This window comes from Phyllostomus hastatus, unplaced genomic scaffold, assembly GCF_019186645.2.
Source record: "Phyllostomus hastatus isolate PE091 unplaced genomic scaffold, TTU_PhHast_1.1 phas_scaffold_182, whole genome shotgun sequence".
In the NCBI taxonomy this organism is placed as follows: Eukaryota; Metazoa; Chordata; class Mammalia; order Chiroptera; family Phyllostomidae; genus Phyllostomus; species Phyllostomus hastatus.
This window is the reverse complement of record NW_025334013.1, coordinates 20,352,231-20,372,114: the sequence shown is the minus strand read 5'-3', so window position 1 is coordinate 20,372,114 and position 19,884 is coordinate 20,352,231. Positions and strand designations below refer to the sequence as shown.

General features: G+C 40.5%; 1 protein-coding gene across 2 annotated transcripts in view; it reads right to left on the bottom strand.

Moving 5' to 3' along the window:
• KPNA6 (karyopherin subunit alpha 6) overlaps positions 1 to 19,884 on the bottom strand; it is a 43,001-nt gene that overhangs the window by 15,996 nt on the left and 7,121 nt on the right. For both annotated transcript variants that reach the window (XM_045858611.1, XM_045858610.1), the window contains exons 2-3: positions 2,081 to 2,214; positions 327 to 419 (exon numbers count right to left, since the gene is read on the bottom strand). In XM_045858611.1, the coding sequence (XP_045714567.1) occupies positions 327 to 419; positions 2,081 to 2,214 (227 nt within the window). The remainder of the gene's footprint in view (positions 1 to 326; positions 420 to 2,080; positions 2,215 to 19,884) is intronic.

Here is a 19,884-nt window from a genome sequence, read left to right as displayed (position 1 = left end):
CTTTGTAATGAGCTGAGGGCAAGATGACGGCCAAACGGACAGGCTCAGGAGAAGGTGTTTGTTTAGTCCATGGCTGCTTCAGGTTGGGACATTTGAAAATGATTCCTAACTTCTGAGGCAACTGACAGCTTTCCTTAAATGTTTCCTCAGGTGCCTCTATCAGAGATGAATCCTTGTTGACTCTTAAAGCTGACCAGCTACGAAAGGGCCCATGGAAGAAAGAGCTTAGCATGGCTGTCAGCAAAACGACTAAATGATGTGAACTGCTCAATTTCTGTTCCGCAGAAGCAGGTACGTGCCAGGCCTGCGTGAAGCAAGGGCCTTACCCCAGTGGTAGAGCTCACATAAGAGTCCATGAGGAGACTGTCGAACATGGCTGCTTCTTCATTAATCATCTCCACATTTCTCCGTTTAAAAAGCTGCAAGTAAGGAGAAGAGATGGTGGTAAGACTACTCACTGAAACAAACACAAGAACAAAATCAAAGAATGACCCAATGTTAAATTATGGCATAACTGTCAAGGAGATGCTAGCATGGTTGAGAAAATGCCAAGTTTAACATACTGACATGGAAAGATGTTCAAGGGCTGTACTTTTGATTATACCTAATTTATTGTATTTTTTAAGGGACCATTTTAATTTTTATTTTATTTATTGATTTTAGAGAGAGAGAAGAAGGCAGGGAGAAAGACAAACATCAATTTACTGTTCCACTTATTTATGCATTCATTGGTTGATTCTTGTATGTGCCCTGATTCTTGTATGGAACCTGCAACCTTGGTGTACTGGGATGATGCTCTAACCAACTGAGCTACCCTGCCAGGGCTAAGGGATCATTAAAAAATTTTTTTTCAACTTTAAACTTAAAAAAAATTTATTGATTGATTTTAGAGAGAGAGGGTAAGAGAAGGAGGGAGAGAAAGAGAGACATCAATTTGTTGTTCTACTTATTTATGCATTTATTGTTGATTCTTGTATGCTGTCTTGTATGACTGGGGATTGAACCCACAACCTTGGTATATCAGGACAATGCTCTAACCAACTTAGTTACCTAGCTATGGCTAAGGGAGCATTTTTATAAGTAAAAAAATCTTTAAAGATTCTAATGTCCTCTGCATAAAAGGTGAAGAGTATAAGAGACTTTGAAGGGAAGGAATGATGGTAAAGCAGGAGGGTAGGCAAAAGCAAGTTAAATGATTGCATGTCAGTCTGGGCTAGTCACCAATTTTGTGGGTGTGTGGCAGAGCATAAATGATGAGCCATTAATATATTTTCAGGCCTAGAATGACTTACAAAGAATGGACCCAATAAACAGAAGCAAGGCAGCTGAGAATAGCTGATGAACCTCTTAAAGGGCCAGGCCTAGAGCTGGGAACCAAAGGCCAGGCTTACACTGACTATACTACAGTCACTATAGGGTAAGGATGGGAGAAGGCAACAAGGGGCCAGAACTAGTAAATTACATTGAAGACACAAATGATGTCTTAATTGTTCTAAATTATGGAAAAATAAGGGCTTGATTTTCTTTTTTTTAAAGCTTCCAACATTTCTTTACAACAAAGGAAACTATCAAACATAGCAGCTTAGCCTCTTTCCTAAAGGGAGGGTCAAAGTGCAAGGTGGAGGCCAACTGTGGCATCTAGGTCCTTTCCCTAAACAGTACACTTAAGAATAGTTGGTTAAAAGAACTTATATGTACAACCCATGGACATGAACTAAAGGGGGGATATGCAGGTGAGAGGAGGTATGCAGGGTGGAGGGGAATAAAGGGGGGAAATGGGAGAACTGTAATAGCATAATCAATAAAATGTATTTAAAAAAAAATATTCAAAGCCCTGGCTGGCGTAGCTCAGTGGACTGAGCTCGGGCTTTGAACCAAAGCATCGCAGGTTCGATTTCCAGTCAGGGCACATGCCTGGGTTGCAGGCCATGGCCTCCAACGACTGCACATTGATGTTTCTCTCTCTGTCTCTCTTTCTCCCTCCCTTCCCTCTCTAAAAATAAATAAATAAAATCTTAAAAAAAAATTTATTCAATAAGCAAAAAAAAAAAAAAGAAAAAAAGAATGTGAGTTAACCCACTTGTTGCTCCCGCTTCTGCTTCCGAAGCTGAATGCCCTCTTCCTCTCTTCTTCGCCTCATTTCCTCAGGGTTTAGGGCATTGTTCTTATAGCTCTTCATTCGATAATTGTCTTTCCCTGGGCTTGCCATGGTTTCTAGAAGAGAAGATACAAACACATTAACAAAGGCTCTTAAAACAGAATTTTTCCCCCACTGGGCTTCTGTCCCTACCCAGCCCCCCTACTCAGGAAGACCACAGATTCTCAAGGAGGCCTAATAATCTCAGTAACGGCACCTGACATCTCTGACACTACCAGCACACACAGTTGTTACCTTTAATCATAGTAAGCTTGTTAAATAAGTGTAATTATAGCAATTGATATTAAGCATAGTAGTCAAAGGTGTAAGCCCTGGAGCCAGATTGCGTGGGTTCAAATTCTGGCTTTTCTACTTCTTAGCTGTGCAAGCCTTCAATAAACTGCTTTAATCTCAGTGCCTCGGTATCTCGTCTTTAAAACAAGGACATAATAGTTCCTACTTCGCAGAGCTGTTAGAAAAATTAAATAGGTTGATACATGTGAAATACTTCTTGGAACAATGCTCAGCAAGTGGTTAAATGCTCACATGCTATGATCACCTCCATGACAAGAGAGAAAAGTTGTATGACTTTCCCAATAAACTCGAATATATTTAACCTAGCCAGGTGAAATAATTAGAGTATATACAATTCAGTGGAATACAATATATCTTTTTACAATGATCCACATGCCCACCAGCCATTTTTTAACTAAAAATTTTAATCTGTAATATTTGATATATACCAAAAAAATGTTGTTACCAAGCAAAATAATACAGTAAGTTCTGTAAGCCCACCACCAAATCTGAGAACATTATCAATATACTGAATTCAGTTGTGGATTCTTCCCCTATTCCTTCATCTCCACTCCAACTCCAGTCAAAAGAAAATGCTATCCTGAATTATCATCTTTGTATTTTTTTTTTAATTACATAAGTATATCCCTAAATATAGTATCTTACTATATTTAGTCTTCTGGGAATTTCCTCGACTCCACTGGGTTTCTAAGATTCACCCATGTTTTTCATGGAGCTGTATGTCATTCATTTTTCCTGTTGTATTTTTTCACTATATAAATATATCATAATTTAACAATTTTTACGTTGGTCTGGCTCCCCACCCTGCCCCATTTTATTCTATTACAAACCTTTTGGAAAGTTGTTGAGCATACAAGTTTTCTGAAATTCTCTTTTCACTTAAAAGCTAAAATTGTATCATTGGCAACAAATACTGACTGACTTCATGCATTTAGAGAAAATGTGTGGCCAATACCTAAGTCTGAATGACTTAGGTAAGTCATTCAGAAAAATGAGTTTTTCGTCAGCCATTCTTTCAAGTAAAAACTGTGTCAATTTAAAAACATGTCTAGTTTTGCAAGTTACTTAAGCCCACAAGGTGATTTTCCTCCAGGCACATTTTCAAGGGTTGAATTTGTGCTATTACATCAGGGACATTCTTAAATGCAACTAGCATCTTTTTTCAGCAATGAGAGAGTGGTGGTGAAGAATAAGAATACATGGATTACTAGTACACTTCGGTGCCATTGTCTTGATTTGGGCTAAGGTACCAACAGTTTTACCCACCATTGCTTTCAAAACATCAGTACAAATGTCACATGCAGTGAAAATAGCACTCAACACCTTAAATTTTTTCCTGGCTTTACTGAGATATAATTGACACATAATAACGTGTAAGTTTAAAGTGTACAAAGTGATGATTTGATATACTTCTATATTGCAAGATGATTACCACACTAAGGTTAGTTAACATATCCATCACCTTGCATGGTTATGTTTTTAATGGTAAAATTTTAATATCTACTCTCTTGGCAACTTTAAAGTATATAATACAGTCACCATGCCATATCTCAGATCCCCAGAACTTACCTTTCGATGGGAAGTCTGTACCTTCGACCACCTTTGTCCATCTTCCCCACCATGCCCCTGACGACCACTGATCTACTACTCTCTGTTTCTATGAGTTCTGTTTTTTAGACTCCACATAAAAACGTACACCTGCCCTTGAACAACATGGGTTTGAACTGTGTGGACCCACTAATACAGATTTTTAAAAATGAATCTGCATATTTTAAAAAATGTTAGTGGGACTGCTGGATCATATGGTAGTTTTATTTTTATTTACTTATTTTAATCCTCACCCGAGAGTATGTTTTTATTAATTTTTGAGAGAGAGAGATTGATTTGTTGTTCCACCTGTTTATGCATTTATTGGTTGATTCTTGTATGTGCTCTGACCACAGATAGAACCCAGCCTTGAAGTATCAGGACAATGCTCTGACTGAGCTACAGGGCCAGGGCTTAAACAACAGACACTTTTTTAAAAAAGACTATTTATTTATTTTTAGAGAGAGGAAAATGGAGGGAGAAAGAGAGGGAGAGAAACATTGATTGGCTGCCTTTCGCACACCCCCAACTGGGACCTGGCCAGAAATCCAGGCATGTGCCCCCACCAGGAATCGAACTGGTGACCCCTTGGTCTGCAGGATGACTACCAATCCACTGAGCCATACCAATCAGGGCAACAACACATTCTTTTTAAATAAAAAAAAATTATTTTGTTATCTTCACCCGAGGACATTTTTTTCATTGCTTTTAGAGAGAAAGGAAAGAAGAGAGGAAGGGTGAGAGAAAAACATCAATGTGAGAGAGAAACATTGATGAGTTGCCTCTGGTATGTGCCCAGACCGCGGATCGAACCTGCAACCTTTTGGCTACGGGATGATGATCCATCCCATAATTTAGCTTCATTATGGGATAATGTTAAACTAGTGTTATTTAGCCATACTGTCCAGGGCTAAACAACAGATTCTTTTTTTAAAATTTCATAGACAGAGGGAAAGGGAGGGAGAAAGAGGGAGAGAAACATCAATATGAGGTTGCCTGTCAGCCCCCCCACCCCGGGACCTGGCCTGCAACCCAGGCATGTGCCCTTCCCAGGATTCAAACCGGCAACCCCTTGGTTCACAAGCCTGTGCTCAATCCACTGAGCCATACCAGCCAGGGCTAAACAACGGATTCTTAAATAATAAAATTGGAGAATTCACACTTTCTAATTTTGTAACTTAGCTAAAAAGCTATAATAATCAAAACAGTATGGTACTGAAATAAGGACAAGTATCTAGATTAACGGAATAGAATCAAGAAACCAGAAATAATCCTGGCTGGCGTAGCTCAGTGGATTGAGCACAGGCTGTGAACCAAAGTGTCACAGGTTCGATTCCCAGTCAGGGTACATGCCTGGGTTGCAGGGCATGACCCCCAGCAACCGCACACTGATGTTTCTCTTTCTCTCTGTGTCTCTCTCCCTCCCTTCCCTCTCTGAAAATAAATAAATTAAAAAATTAAAAAAAAAAAAAAAGAAACCAGAAATAAATTCATACATCCACTGACAGCCAACTGATTTTTAACAAGGGTCTCAAGTTCATTCAATGGTATAAGAATAGTCTCTTCAACAAATAGTGTTGGGCCAACTAGATTTCTAGATCCAAAAGAATAAAGTTGGATCCTACAATATAAAAAAATTAATCAAGGACCAACAACCTAAATATACAAGCTAAGACCATAAAACCCTGAGAACAAAAAATAGAAGTAAATTTTTGTGATCTTGGATTTGGCGAAGGATTTTTAGCCATGACATCAAAAGCATAAGCACCAAAAGACAACAAGTGAAAAGACAACTTAGAGAACGGGAGAAATTATTTCCAAATCATCGTCTGATAAGGATTTAATACCCAGAATATGTAAAGAATTCTACAACTCAGCAACAAAAAGACAACCAACAACCCACTTTTAAAATATACAAGGGATCTGAATAGACATTTAGCCAATGTGCACATGAAAAGATACTAAACGCAATTAGTCTTAGAGAAATGCAAATCGAATCCACAGTAAAATACTGCTTCGTACCTACTAGAAGGGCTGTAACGAAAACAAATTAACAATGTGACAAAGATGTGGAGAAATTGGAACCTGGTGCACTGTTATGGGAATGTAAGATAGTGCAGCCTCTGGAGAAAACAGTACGGCAATTCCTCAAAACAATTAAACACAGTTATCATGTGACTTAGCAATTCTACTTAAAAAAAAAAAAAAGATTTTATTTGTCCTGGCTGGTGTAGCTCAGTGGACTGAGTGTGGGCTGCGAACCAAAAGGTCACTGGTTTGATTCCCAGTTAGGGCACATGCCTGGGCTGTGGACCAGGTCCCCAGTCTGGGCCACAAGAGGGGTAACCACACATTGACATTTCTCTCCCCCTCTTCCTCTCTCTAAAAATAAATAAAATAAAAACCTTAAAAAACTTATTTACTTTTAGAGAGGGGAATGGAAGGAGAAAGAGAAGGAGAGAAACATCAATGTGTGGTTGCCTATTGAGCCCCTCCTACTGGTGACCTGGCCCACAACCCAGGCATGTGCCCTGACTGGGAATCGAACCAGTGATACTTTGGTTCATAGGCCAGCACTCAATCCACTGAGCCATACCACCCAGGGCTACTCTTTGGTGTATGAAAAAGAATGGGAAACAGAGGCTCAATCAGACACTGTATGCCAATATTCAATTCAGTGTTATTCATAATAGCCAAAAGATGAGAATAACCCTTGACAAACGTTTAAAAAAAACAAAAAACAAACCAGGTATCCATCAACAGATGAATGGTTAAATAAAATGTGGCATATACATACAATGGAATATTATTCAGCCACAAAAAGCAATGGCAGCCTGACACCTGCTACAACATAGATGAACCCTGAAGATAGTGAAATAAGCTAGACTCAAAAAGCAAATATATTATTTCCAGTTATATGAGGTACGTAGTGTAGTCAAAGTCACAAAGATAGAAAGTAGATTAGAGATTAGAGTTTCTCTTTGGGGTAATGAAAAGTTTGGAGATAGACAGTGGTGGTGGTGGCACAACATTGTAGATGTAACTAATGCTATGTAATTGTACATTTCAAAATGGTTAAGATGGTAAATTTTGTTATATTTTACCACACACACACAATTTTTAATTGCAGCATACTGCATCCAGTTAAATCTGACACAGAATCCCTGTTCTAACTATGTTTTCTTAGAGTCTGTGTTTATCATCACAGGGCCAATTATTTTAACTGTATTTTCTTATTTTCTATGTTCCTGAAGTTCTGGTATTTGATTTTGGAGCCTTATAGACCCAGGGAGAGACTGCCCCTCTCAGGTCTATGATTCCTAAAGATAACTTGCCTAAGAGCATGTCTTTGATAGGCAACTAACCAATGAGAGCCACAGACCCCAGGTGGCGATATTCCTCTGCTTTAATCACCCCACAGCCAGGCAGCAGACAACCAGAGACTGCTCCTATATCCCAAGCCCTCTAGAACTATTCAAACTAGCTTAATCCTAAACTGCTTACTCTGCCTTGTCTCCACTTTCTCTCAGAAATCCTACACACTGGTCTCCTCCTGTGGTTGCAGTGACTTCATCACACCTTACATTTTTACATTTTTAAAACAAACTCAGTATTTTAAAAACTGGTAAAAGTGAAGCTAATTGTGTTAAGTATGAGTAGAGGAAGCCTTATCAACTAGGTTCTCCCTTTATAAACATTTCTTTTCCTCTACATTTCTAATCTGCAAGTTACTAAAAGTATTGCAAAGGAATAAAAGTACGTTTTATATGCACACAGAAAGGAAAAACTAACTCTAATATTACCCTTTTCTGGAGTGGTTAGGGTGACTGTGATGAGAGTTAAAAAAAAACAAAACACTGGCCCTGACCAGGATGGTTCAGCTCCTTAGAGTGTTATCCCATACACCAAAAAGGCAAAAAGGTTGTGGGTTCAATTCCTAGTCAGAGCATATATACCTAGGGTGTGAGCTCTATCACCAGCTGGGCACGTGCTGGAGGCAACAGTTCAATGTTTCTCTCAACACTGATTTTTCCCTCTCCCTCTCTCTAAAATCAATAAACGTATCCTCCGGTGAGGAGGGAGGGAGGAAGGAAAGAAGGAAAGAAGGAAGGAAGGAAGGAAGGAAAAGGAAAGGAAGGAAAAGGAAAGGAAGGAAGGAAGGGAGGGAGGGAGGGAAGGAAGGAAGGAAGGAAGGAAGGAGGGAGGGAGGGAGGGAAGGAAGGAAGGAAGGAAGGAAGGAAGGAAGGACGGAAGGAAGGAAGGGAAGGAAGGAAGGAAGGAAAGGAAGGAAGGAAGGAAGGAAATCTCCCAGCACACACCCTCCTTGGGGCACTTAAACCTCCTTTCCAGTGAAGTTCCGATGAACTTTATCCTAAACTCTAAGGGTCCTCATGAGACTTGCAACCAGGGGATCAATGGGCAGTGGCAGCTCGTCCTGGGCTAACCCCCAGAACCTATCTCCATGGCTCCCTTTTCTTTCCTTTTCCAGTGAGCTGGCAGCAGCCTGGCCTTGGCTTACTTCTTCCCCAGAATGTTTCTAGAGAGCCAAAGCAGCCCCACCTAGGCTCTCTCCTATTGCTTCTTCTTTCCTAATCCCTTCTTTGTTTCATTGTCCCCAGCTTTAATACGCGTAATGTCTCTTGCTGTGTATAATGCACACGTTTTTGCCCAAATTTTTGAGGGGAAAAGAAGGGTGCGCATTATACACAGTATGATGATTACATACCATGGATATAATAACAGATATAATCCCATGTATAATGAGCACAAAACCATGGGCATGCATCGTACACAGCAAAATATAGCACTCTTGAAAGTAAATAAACTAATCTCCCCATATAAAATGTCTAACCACTATGCTGTACACCTGAAAGCAATATTGTGACTGTAGACTGTAATTGAAAACATTTTTCCCCCTTGACTGGTGTGGCTCAGTTGGTTGGGCACTGTCCCACAAAGTGAAAGGTTGCCGGTCTGATTCCTGGTCAGGGCACATGCCTGAGTTGCGGGTTGGGTCCCCAGTCAGGGCATTTAAGAGAGGAAACCAATCGATGTTTCTCTCCTCTTTCTCCCTCCCTTCCCCTCTCTCTAAAAATAAGTACATGTAAGTCTTTAAAAAATTGTTTTCATTAGGAAAAAAAAAGGACATCTTCTAAGGATAAGATTTGGGCTGGTTCTTCAAGTAGGAAGTGAACCTTGGGGGGTAGAAATGAAATAAATGCGAGGGCGAGAAAGTAGTCTGTTAAGAGAATCCGAGTGAAAGAGATGAAAATGACGTTGAGGAGAGAGGTGGATTCTGGAGCCTGATACTGAGGGAATGAAACTTCTGAGATGGCACCTCTGGTCATTCCAGAAAGTAGAGCTCAGCAAACCAACAGTGGCAGCTGGGTCTTCGAAAGTGCAAGTCTCCATACCCACTTGGCAAAGCCAAAGTGGATTTATTGTTAAAAAAACAAACAAAACAAAAATAAAAACAAAAAAGTTCTGGAAGACTGCAGCAGCCTCCCTTCGGGGTCCCTAGTTACCTCTGTGCCTAGAGACTAACAGGCATAGGACGGACTCCTAAGGCCGGCAATGCTGACTTGCTCCCCATTACCTGACAGATGGTTTTTCATCTGTCTGAATCTGAGCCTGGGCTCTCCTTCCAGCACCGCTGACAGAGAAGCTGAAAGGAGAACCAGTTTGCGCTTCTTTAGTCACCATGGTGACAAGAAACTATCACAAATATTTGCTTATGACTTCACTGGAGAAGCCAGGCAGGGAAGGTTAGATTGGAAGGAGGAATACCTACAGAAGCACATCTGGAATCAGCAACCAAAGGGAGGCTGGACTCTTGTTTGGGGACCAGCAAAGGGAAAAAAGGCAAGGGAACTTTTTTTTTTCATCATGTACTCCTTTTGTTACTGGAGCTAGGTCAAGAAAGCCTCAATCCAAATATACCTTTTCTAGCACCTGCCTGTCTTGGATTTTCTTAGTAAAAGAATCTTCTCAAAGTGAATAGGTCCCTGAAGTTATTCCTTCTATTTCTAGGAAATAAATGTCTAATATTGACCTGCATTTTCTAAGCTTTAGAACCGTGAGACTAGCAATAATAATACAAAATATGAATTATGCTCCCCTTTCATATACTGAAGTCCTAACCTCTAGTACCTCAAAATGTGACTGTATTTGGAGATAGGGTCTTAGTACTGGGGTTAGGCCCTAATCCAATGTGAAGGTTACAATGCAGCTCTGGCTGGTGTAGCTCAGTGGATTGAGTGCGGGCTGCGAACCAAAGGGTCACGCAGTTCGACTCCCAGTCAGGGCACATGCCTGGGTTATGGGCCAGGTCCCCAGTGGGGGCCACGAGAGAGGCAACCACACATTGATGTTTCTGTCTCTCTTTCTCCCTTCTTTCCCCTGTCTAAAAAAAAAAAAAAAAAAAGATTCCGATGCAGACGCATACAGAGGAAGTACATTATGTGAACTCGAAGACAGCCATCTATAAGGCAAGGAGAGAAGTCTCAGAGAAGCCAACCCTGATGACACCTTGATCTCAGACTTCTACCCTCCGGAAATGACAATATAAATTTCTGTTCTTTAAGCCACCTGGTCTGCGACACTGTTATGATAGCCTTAGCAAATAAATACAGGCCCTACTTGATAGATGAAGACCTTGAGTCTCAGGTCACACACTAGGTGAGTAGCAAGATTACTGTAGTACTCCATTTAATCCCTAGTATGTTTATAATTTGAGATTCATCAAATTTTAAAATGCACGCTTTTTCAGAAAAAGGCATACATGATACAGCTAGCTGTCCTGTGTATGAGATGGGAATGATAGTATAACACCTTCAAGCTCACATCCTAGACATCTGCTGACTGTAGGACATTCCAAGTAAAAGTCTTACGTTCATGGCCTGGACTTCAAAAAGTTACCAAGCAATCACTTGAAGGCAACTGCCCAAAGAACTTGAAAGAGCTATATTTAGGAGACGGGGAACTAGTCTTATTGTCTAGGTAATGACACAATAATCTTTCGTGACAAGGAAATTGGCCCTCCAACACTATGAAGCAGTCAGTCTTTTCCAATGACTTCCCTAGTCCTGGTGCTAAACTGAGTGGGTGCTCCTCTTTGAAGAGGGAGGCTTCCCAGGCAGAGAATGCCCAGGCAGAGAATGAGCTAAGGTTTTAATTTAAATCAAGCAGATTGACTACTGGGATATGCTACAGTTAAGAAAGTTTTACAATTTATCAAAATGCATAGAGAGTTACTTAATGGCACTGGGAAGAGATAGAAAAGAGATACACTGTCATTTCCCAATTTAAGACCTCTTCCTTCTACAATGTTGGAAACATAATTCTTCCCAGGCTGGACTTGCTTTTTTTTCAGCTGGCTTCTGGCTTTTCACTAGGAACTCATGGCCACATGCTAGTTAATTTAAAAAGAAAGGAGTTAGATAGAGTGTAAGTCCACAGCCTGAGCAGGCTAATAAGGTTTGATAATGAGTCAAATTCTTTGTAGATATAATATGTAATCTTCACAACAATCCTGAGAATACACCTTACAGATGAGAAAAATGAGACTCAAAGGTTAAATAATAGCCACGATACTAAAAAGTCAACCCTGACCTGTTTGGGCCCAAAATCCGTATTCTTATTTCCTAAAACAGAAGTAACTGGTAACAGCAAACCTATCAGAATTCTAGGTTAGAAACTGCTCCATCACCAAATAAGAAACAAATCTGCTCACATCCCAGAATTTCAGTTAACCACAAACTCAAATGCCTTAAAAGGTCAAGTAAAGAGGTTAATGATTTTTAACAGGGCAGTTACAATGATACAACAGGGATTGCTCTCATTCTCAATTTTTACATAGGGCCAGCCAATCAAAATTTGACAGGCACTTTGCTAAGTAGTTAAGTAAGTCCCAGTATCATACTTCTGTTTCCAAAAAATGTTTTCATACACAGGATCTAATTGACCCCTATGACAACCAATCAGAAAGATTGTCAGTTAGTAGCATATCCTGTTAATAGCTAAGGAACCAGGTTCAGAGGTGCTGTGATTTGCACAAATTGTGAAGCTGGACTCCAATCTACACCCTCTACTTCCAAAGGCCTCTTTTCATCCAGCCTCTGAGAACTACTACTTTCCATCCTCACAATACACATAAAATTCTATCCAGTTTGGGTCCTGCCCTTAGACTAGATTCTGTCCAGCTTGATCTATTTACCAGCACTCATTTCAACCTGAGAATTACTGGCAATTAAATCTCTAATTAGTACATATGAACAGGGAGCAATTGAAAAACTGTTATGAAGATGTTTGCCTGAGACTTTCCTCCATCTCTTTCATCTAATCTATTGCCAAATCCTGTCCTGGTTTTACCTCCAAAATACAACTCTCTCAACTCCTGACCCCCACCCCATCCAAGTCACTATCATCTCTTGCCCCCTATCTCCCTCTAATCCATCAACAAACAATAAAACCAGAGCTTACTACTGCTCCCACGTAAAATAAATATTCCCAATTCATGGTCCTTTTATCTTCATCTCATTCAGCTGTGTTTTTTTTAATTGATTCATTTGAGAGAGAAAGAGAAACACTGACTTGTTGTTCCACTTATTTACACGTTCACTGGTAGATTCTTGTATGTGCCCTGACCTGGGATCGAACCCACAACTTTGGCTTATCAGGATGATGCTCTATCCAACTGAGCTACCTAGCCAGGGCTCATTCAAGTCTTTACCCTCACTCATCACATGCTCCTGTCGCAACTGCCCTCTCAATATCTAGAACCCATCAAGCTGTTTCCTGCTTAAGGCTTCACCCTCCTTGTTTTCTTTCTATAGCTCTTAGAATTGCTTGACCCTTCCCTCCTAACCCAAAGAAAGATATTTTTTTGTCAGAACACCTGTTTTACTTCCTCCATTACACAATTTACAATGAATCTGTTCTCCATAGGCTGTATAAATCCTCCACAGGTTGTTGTATACCCAGCATCATAGGCTCATAAGTATTTGTTGAGTGAATCACTGTTCAAATATTTATTCAGTACTTAATGAACATCTGCACTGTCCCAGGAACAAGGCCTACCTACAAGAGCTGCTTATTAAATGTTTGCCGGTAAGTGAAAAGCTGTACAAGCACAAAAAAAATCTTCGTTGTGACTGGAGTCACAAAGAACTTCCAAAGGCAGATTTTAGAAAGATTTCTTAATAGAAAACCAGAAACCATGGGTTTCCTCCAGAATTGATATGAAAACTAAATAAAAACTCTGTTTTAAGACTACAGGGCACAGGTGCCTCAGAAAAAGACATTTAGACTGCTAAATCCAGTGACCTTGCCAGTATTCATTCTATTTTACTTTCTAATTTGTCACTGATGATCACTTTCACTTCCTGAGACTCTACCCATGATTGTGGACAGTACCACACTCTCCCAGTTCTCCTACCTTCCCAGCCATTCCTTCTCAGGTTTCATACTGTGTTCCTCTTCCAATGCCAATCTCTCGATGTCAGTGTATATCAAAATTCTACTGTTTGTCCTCTTAGCAGGAGCAGCCCTCTCCCCAAGCAATCTCCCTTGGCTTCACCCTCCACTTTCAGATCCAAGTACCAAATCCATACAGTCACAACTTCCTACCTAAAAGTATATTTGCAAATGACTACTTGCTGTCTCTACCTCACTTTCTCCTTAAAACAGTTTCTTCTCCTATCTTCCTAGTTTGGAATTAAGGCTATTACCATTTACACAGTCCTCAAGTCAGCCTCAAGTTTCACCTCCCCTAAGGACAACAGGTTTGTAAACTCATTTTTACCTGTGCCAGAGAGTCTCTCCTTAACCAAATTCTATCTGGTCTCCTTGAGCCCTTCTCAACTAGGCCTCAACTTTAGGCCTATAAAAACTTGAACAAGCCCTGACCAGTGTGGCTCAGTTGGTTGGGCATTGTCTTGCAAAGCTAAAGGTCGTTGGGGTTGGGTCCCAGTCACATGCCTGAGTTGTGGGGTCAATTCCCAGTCAGGGCATGTAAGAGAGGCAACCAATCGATGTTTCTCACATCAATGTTTCTCTTCTCTTTCTCTCCCCACACCTAAAAATAAGTAAAATCTTAAAAAAAAAAAAGACTTGAACAAAACATTAACATATAGTTTCTGATAGCTCAAGGTCACATCACTAGAATGACCCTAGCCCTTCCTTACAGTGCCTGCCTGAGAGAATCGCAAGGCTGCCAGAAGAATTTACTTTGTTTCAGCTAACACCTGAAAACAGGGTGCCTGTCTCACAGTCTCTGTGGGAGGAACAAGCGCCAGTGAGCAAACCCAGGTGAGTTTCCCCTGGACCAAACCCCTTCCTCAAATTTTGTAATTTTTCACTGCTCTGACTCTACTGAGTCCCCTCTTATCCTCCCACCCTACTTCCTAATCCTCCCTTTAAAACACCCTGTTACCTCTGTACAGATAGAAGTTGGGTTCAGTTCATACTTATCCCTATTATAATAAAATCTATCCTTACCACTTGACCAGTATAGGGCTTTGTTTATCTTTGACACTTGTTATCCCAAAGTGGTACCTACCGACAACTTCCAATGATATAGTTTTAGTTCACAACTTATCACCTCTCACTTCCAGATCACTAAATCTTTGCAAGCAAGAATCTCTGAGTCTACAACACAATGCACAGCACACATATGCTCCCAAATGTTCAACATCTTCAATTAAAAAAAAAATCACTTATTGATTTGGAGAGAAGGAGGGGGAGAGAGGAAGTAGAGAGAAATACCGATTTGTTGTTCCACTTACTTATGCATTTATTGGTTTATTCTTTTTTTTTTATTAAAATTGTTTTTTTTTAAGATTTTATTTATTTATTTTTGGGGAGGGGGGGAGAGAGAGAGAGAGAGAGAGAGAGAGAAAGAGAAACATCAATGTGCGGTTGCTGGGGGTTATGGCCTGCAACCCAGGAATGTACCCTGGCTGGGAATCGAACCTGGGACACTTTGGTTCCCAGCCCGAGCTCAATCTATTGGTTTATTCTTGTATGTGCCCTGACTGGGGATCCAACTCACAGCCATGGTGCATCAGGATGATGCTCTAACCAACTGGGCTACCTGGCCAGGGTTCCAATCAACATTTTAAACTTCAATTTTACATCCAAAGGATGTAAAGTGGTTTATAATAAATTCAACAAAATAAAAATACAAAAACAAAAATCTGAAATAGGAATATACAAATTTGTACAGAAAATAGGGAAAGATGAATGCAGATAAGCAGGACCCAAAGACTCATTTAATTATTAAATGATCATTAATAATTTAATTATTAATTTCTGTATATGGTATAAGTAAGGTCAGGGTTCAGCTTCATTCTTTTCCATGTGGGTACCTATTCTTTTTACGCATTATATATAGCAATTAGAACATTAATAAAAATAAACCAATGATCCACCTAAGTCCTTTCTTGATGAATTTATCTTTAATTGCGATGCCTTTAAAGTTAATGATTTTTGTAATTCAAGCAATCTATCAAACCAACAAGCTATTGCAGTATATACAATTTCCTTTCCTGTGTCAAATTATTTATTGTATTGGCCAAAAAGTTCATTTGGTTTTTCCCTTAAGGTGGCTCTAGTAGCACTTAGTTGTCTTTAACTTCATTTGAAACAATTTTGTTAGAATGTATTGTGACAGCTGTCATTATCAGTATGCATTAAAACAAACTTATAAAAATGCAACTGAAACACAAAAAAGGTTTGTGCGGTGTGTGGAGAGGCGCTATGACCGGATCGAATGTGTCGAAAGAGTTTTGTGAAGTTTCATGCTGGAGATTTCTCACTGGATGATGATGCTCCATGGCATCATGGAGCTGACAGTGATCAAATCGAGACATTGAGAACAATCAACGTTCTACCATGCAGGAGATTGCAGCAGACATACTCAAAATATCTAAATCAAATAAAGCTATTGGCAAAAATGAAAAATGTGTGTTTTATGGAAAAAACCACATGGACTTTTTGGCCACCCAATATTTCCACGTCCTACTAGGAGGCCTGTGCCAGAGACTAAGGCTGAAACGGATCATGATACTCTTGCCAAAGAAATGGCACATCTGTGTCCTTACTGCTAGAATGACAGCAGTCTTCTAAAGCTTAGTCCAGAATGCTTTTCAAAGTTTCTGGACATGGTGAGAGGGTATTACAGTCTTATGCCACATAACAACTTTTTGGTCAATGACAAACTGCCTATTACTAATAAATACAATGATGGTCCATAAGATTATAATGGAGGTGAAATACAATGATGGTCCCATAAGATTATAATGGAGGTGAAAAATTCCTATCACCTAGTGGTGCCAACGCCTTCATGATGTCATAGCACAATGCATTACTCATGTGTTGTGGTGATGCCAGTGTAAAGAACCCCAGTGTTCTGCCAGTCATATAAGAGCACAGCACATACAAGTAGAGCAGCAGGCTGTGCCATCTAGGTCTGCGCAGTATGCTCTGTTATGATGTTCCCATAACAATGAAATTGCCTAAGGATGCATTCATTTCTCAGAACATATCCGTGTTAAGCGGTGCACAACTGCATCTAGTAAATCCAGACTAAGAACCAAAATAACCCTTTGAAAGATCCTTCAAATATCCCAGAGTTAATCTCCGATTTCTACTGCGGGGGGGCGGGGGGGGGGGGCGGATGTTCCCAGGGAAAATTATAATAGTAATGATTTGCTTAGCTTTTAAGTATAAGCTCTTACAGAATCCCCAGTTTAGAGGTGGGGAAACTTAAGCATAATTTGCAAAAGGTCCCAGCTAATAAGTGGGAGATTCTAATCCAGGCCTTTCTGACTAAAGCCAATGTTCTCTCCATTACAATACTTACCCGCACAGCCACAAGGGAAGCCCTGGAAGGAGTGTCACTGTTTCAATGCCTGACTCAATACCTCAAACACTGTGTGTTCTAGTTCTTGCCAATAACAGGGAACACAAATATCAGATGGTATCAACACTGATATGAACAGAGGCAGAAAACTGTCGGGATTGGCAGGTAGTCAGGTAGTCATTTGAAGGTTGTCTGCCACTTCAAAGAAAAAACAAAAAACACCTGAGTTAAATTTCCCTGTTCTTGTTTTTCTGGCAACCACTCTGCAGAGTACGTGCATGTGTGCAGGGAGTGACTGGTGACAGCAGCCACTGCGTTAAAGGCAACACAAAGCTGAGGGGGAAAAGGATGAGCTGAGATAAATGCCATTTAAGTCTAGTGTAGGGTTTGAAAAGCTTTTTAAACCTCAACATTATATGGATGGATGGACTATTTTCAAGGGTTTGTATTGGAAATATCTAGGCGAGAGAAGGCAGCTGTGCTGGCAGGACCATGAACAGGCACACCGGAGAAAGGGTGGTGTGGGTGAGAGGACCCACGGAGCCAGACCATGCGATCTCTGGCCCTGCTACTCAATGCACGTGCCACCTCGTGTCTCACTTACCTGTGTCTCCATTTTCCTACCCACACCTTGTGTGCCTCCGAGTCACAGTGAAGATCAAATGAGGAAATACATGCAAGTACTTTGTGAATAGCTACATGCTGTGCTGATAAGGTAGAATTAAGTTTGGTAACAACTTCTCAAACTTCTGGAGTTTCTCTCAGAGCTTCATGACAAGGAACTACTGAGAACAAGAAAACAGTATGGAACAGGTCTGACTACATGTGGCGCTCGGGGTGTTATTTGCAAGCCTGTCACAATCAGAGCTGCCAGTCACCAAGACAATGAGAGAGACTCCCCTAGGGACAACTGGGTCAGTTCACGATGGGGCCACCATAACAAGGCTGCTCATATTCTAGCAGATCCTCATGGGACTGGGCTAAACAGGGATCACTCTAGAAAACAAATCTGAATCTATAGTGGGTGGTTTGTCAAAAAGACCATGTGGGAAAAACTATTGTCTGCTCATATAACTGTATATTCAAAGCTTGAGGTCTCAGCTTTGTACAGCACACTGAGGTATAAATCAAGCAGACACCTGAGAGCCCCAGTTCTTTGGTTCTCTAATCCTAATTCCCTCCTAGGATGTATCAGTCCTTTAGCCCTTGAGTCTACATGTAAACGCAATGCTCAGACCTAGGGATGGGAGGTAAGGAGTGGCAAGGAACATAGCAGAGGACTAAGGATAGCTGCAGTCCTAGTGTTACTATCTCTGTTAACTATAACATGAGAATACACTTTATAGCTCTAGAGGATTGGTGAGGTAATATGAAAGTGTCTAGGGCCTAAATGCTAAATCAACACAGACAGACAACAGCATGGTGGTTACCAGAGGGAAGAGGGGATACTAATGGGTAAAGGGAACCAAATATATGGTGACAGAAGATGATCTGACTTTGGGTGGTGGGCACCCAGAGCAATATACAGATCATGTATCACAGAAATGTACACCTGAAACCTACATGACCCTATGAGCCAATGTTACCCAATAAATTTAATTAAAATAAATAAAAAATAAAATAAATGCTAAATCAATGGTTATTCCCCTTTTCTTCTCAGCTCCTACTCTGAAAGGCCTCAACTGCCCAATGATAGTTTCTAGGAAGTTGGGTCAAAGACGACAGCTATATTTTCTTGCTCTCTATTAAGGTAGTTTCCCCCTTCCTCCTCACACTATAGCTCCTTTATCTTTCTATTCCATCTTTGCTCCCTACAAAGCTAGGTTGTAAGGACCAGTAAGCTAGAATTTTTAAGAAAGCCCTGCTTTCAATCATTTATCTTACCCCAAGATGAGCAATTCTAATAATGTCTCATTAGACAATTATTGTCTCTTTGGAAAACCTGATGACTTCTGAATCTGTATCTGCAGCCCACACTAATACCCAAGAGGTTCCCTCAACTCACGTCCCACAAGTACCTCATATATTTTTTTAAATATATCATCTCTATAAACCTGCTCCTTTTACATTTTTAATTCTTAATTTTTTTCTTTTGTTGATTCCAAAGAGAGGGGAAGGGAGGGAGAAAGAGAGCAAGAGAAATATCAACTGGCTGCCCCTTGCACATGCCCTGATAGGAAATCCACCCCATGACCCTTCAGTTTGCAGGACAACACCCAACCAACTAAGCCACAACTGCCAGGGTAATTTTTCTTTTCTTTTCTTTCTTTCTTTCTTTTTTTTTTTTTTTTTTTTTGAGAGAGAGGGGAAGGGAGGGATAAAGGGAGGAAGAGAAACATCAGCGTGCAGTTGCCTCTCGTGTACCCCTACTGGGGACCTGGCCGGTAACCCAGGCATGTGCCCTGACTGGGAATTGAACTGGTGACACTTTGGTTCACAGGCTGGCACTTAATCCACTGTGCCACACCATCCAGGGCCATTTTTCTTAATTCTTAATTCATGGTCCACAATTCCTTATTTGGAATTCTGAAATCAAAAGAGTTCTGAAGCCCTGGCTGTCGTAGCTCAGTGGATTGAGCGCGGCCTTCGAACCAAAGCATCGCTGGTTCGATTCCCAGTCAGGGCACATGCCTGGGATGCAGGCCATGATCCCCAGCAAGCGCACATTGATGTTTCTCTCTCTCTCTCTCCCTCCCTTCCCTCTCTAAAAATAAATAAATAAAATCTTAAAAGAAAAGAGAGAGAGTTCTGAGCCCTGGCTGGTGTGGCTTATATATACTTGTATATAAAATCACCAGTATTAACAAGCATACATATGCCGATTTTATATATACAGGGTCCAGCACAAATAATGCCCCTTTTTAATGAAAAAATCATAAGCATGTAATTCTGTAACATAACAGTATCATACTCAAACACACCATATGACTTGTTAGGTGAAAAGTTCAAATTAAAACGATAAATTATCACACCCATATTATTA